Source organism: Pteropus vampyrus, unplaced genomic scaffold, assembly GCF_000151845.1.
Source record: "Pteropus vampyrus isolate Shadow unplaced genomic scaffold, Pvam_2.0 Scaffold309, whole genome shotgun sequence".
Taxonomy (NCBI): Eukaryota; Metazoa; Chordata; class Mammalia; order Chiroptera; family Pteropodidae; genus Pteropus; species Pteropus vampyrus.
The window spans coordinates 857,651-859,669 of record NW_011889090.1 but is presented as its reverse complement, the minus strand read 5'-3'; the positions used below and the strand labels follow the sequence as shown (position 1 = coordinate 859,669).

General features: G+C 68.6%; 1 protein-coding gene across 1 annotated transcript in view; it reads left to right on the top strand.

Moving 5' to 3' along the window:
• Window positions 1–2,019, top strand: part of MORN1 (MORN repeat containing 1) — a 45,590-nt gene that overhangs the window by 40,799 nt on the left and 2,772 nt on the right. Inside the window, exon 15 of the mRNA XM_023521637.1 lies at window positions 1,722–1,869. Coding sequence (XP_023377405.1) covers window positions 1,722–1,869 — 148 coding nt within the window. The remainder of the gene's footprint in view (window positions 1–1,721; window positions 1,870–2,019) is intronic.

The following is a 2,019-nucleotide window of genomic DNA, read 5'->3' as shown; positions in this document are numbered from 1 at the left end:
CACCGAGGCCCAGGCGGCGGTCCTGGAGCCCCTCACTCGCCGCGCGCACGGCCCCAGGAACGCGTGTTCACGTTTGAAGTGCTGTCCGTGAGTGAGCTGACCTGTCCAGGCTCCTGGGGACCCTGCTCGCCACCCATAGGGCCCAGGCCCCGCCCGCAGGGTGCTCCACTCCCCGGGGGCCGGCACGGTGCAGCCAGAAACCCGGACACAGTTCTGCCACCTCAGGCTCTCCCGCAGCCCCTGTCCCGGAGGGTCCCTCCCTGGCGGCGAGGCCCTGGCAGAGCCTCCTGCCGCCCCCCGACCCCCAGTGCCACCCGGTGAACAGACAATTTCTGTGCCGACGCAGACCCCGAACCCCGGCCTCGCCCAGCCTACCTCCCTGCCTGCCGGGGTTCTCGCCGGGGTCAGGTTGATAGATCCTTAGCACCATCATATCCCACCGCCCGACACCACTCCGGCTCCCCATTGCTCACTGGGCGGGCGTTGGCCTCAAGACTTCCTCCGGGGCCCCCAGCTTTATGCCCTCGAGTTCCTCTGCCCCATCTGGGTGTCTGTGTGCCCCACCCCCACCTAGGGAAGAGTGGGGGAGCCTGCCCCTGCCCCAGCACCCCCCGCCAGCTCTGCCGTGGGCTGTCCCCTCACGCTGGGTTGGGCATCAGGTCCCCTCAGCAGCATCCGAAGCTGGCTCTTGACCCAGAAAGCCCACCTTTTGGCACCGTAGGAAGCCATCTTTTCCAGCCGCCAAGCCCGGCGCTGGCAAATCAAAAGCACGTGGGCTTCCGACGGCCGCGTCTGGTTCTCGTTAAGAAACCCCCACGAAGCCTGGGATGTGTGATTCTGGGCTGAGCCGCCCGGGGGGCAGGGCGATTGCGGGGGCTCCGCATGTGAGGGGCCGAGGTGGGGCCGGGATGCCGCTGACCCCTGCGGAGCCCCACCCGGCCGGCCTGTGAACAACCAACCCCCGTGGGGTGGAGAGGGGCCCTTGGCAATTCCTGCCCAGATGTTCTTGCCACCACCCCTCCCCCACACGCTCAGCACATGGTGCCTCCTTCCCGCCCAGGGACCCCGCAGTGCCGTCTCCCGGACGTCTGGGCTTCTGGGGAGGCCCCGCAGGCTCTGGCTGCCGTCACGGCAGACCCCCCCCTTTCTGAAATGGGGAGCGGGCCCCCTTGGGTCTCTTGCTGGCTCAGGTGACCGCAGGGACCGCAGGACCGGCCCCTGTCCGGAGAGGAGCCCCCATCAAACCCATAATTCTGCGCCGTCTGCTACTTCAGAACTTGCCTGCGGGGTCTAGAGTGGGCTTCCTGGGGTGGGGGGGGAGCCGGCCACAGAAAGGGGACTGCCAGGCCAAGACCGCAGGGGCCAGCGTCGGGGCACCCGCAGGTCTCACCCTGTGGCAACGGAGAGGTCGTGCCCAAAACAGTCCCCAGGGACACAAGCCCGCAGTCACCGGTCCAGCTGAGGCCAGTGTGATGACCACCACGTGACCCCAGACCCCAGGCTTCCCCTCCCCTGCCCCCCAACCCCAGAGCCGGCTGTGCAGGGGACACACACACTAACGAGCCCGTTACAGCCGCTGCAAAGAGCTCTCCGCCTGATCATGGGCCGAGGGGCAGGCGTGTGCTGTGCAGCCGAGGTCCCCAAGGCGTGGGAGTGGAGCGTGGGTGCATGCGTGCGGACTGCCTCCCCGGACGACACCACCGCACTCACGTCCCCCCCAGGCAGGCAGCACAGCGATGCTGGACGGTCTTCCTGCGCCCCCAAACCCGACGACTCCCAGTGCCAGGCTCCCTCCGGCTGGCACGCACATCCAGGCCTATGATGGGCAGCTTTCGGCCTCTAAGTGTCGGACCCCAAGTTCCGGGGAAGGTGGGAACACCAGCCGAGTTCAGGGGGGCTGCTGTGACCCCTGGGGAGACCTGGGCGGGCACCACGACGGGCCAGCCATTGCTCAGCCCAGAGCCCAAGGTGGTGGGCGAGGCGGCTGGCAGAGCAGCCCGGGGCCCGTGCCCCCCTGGA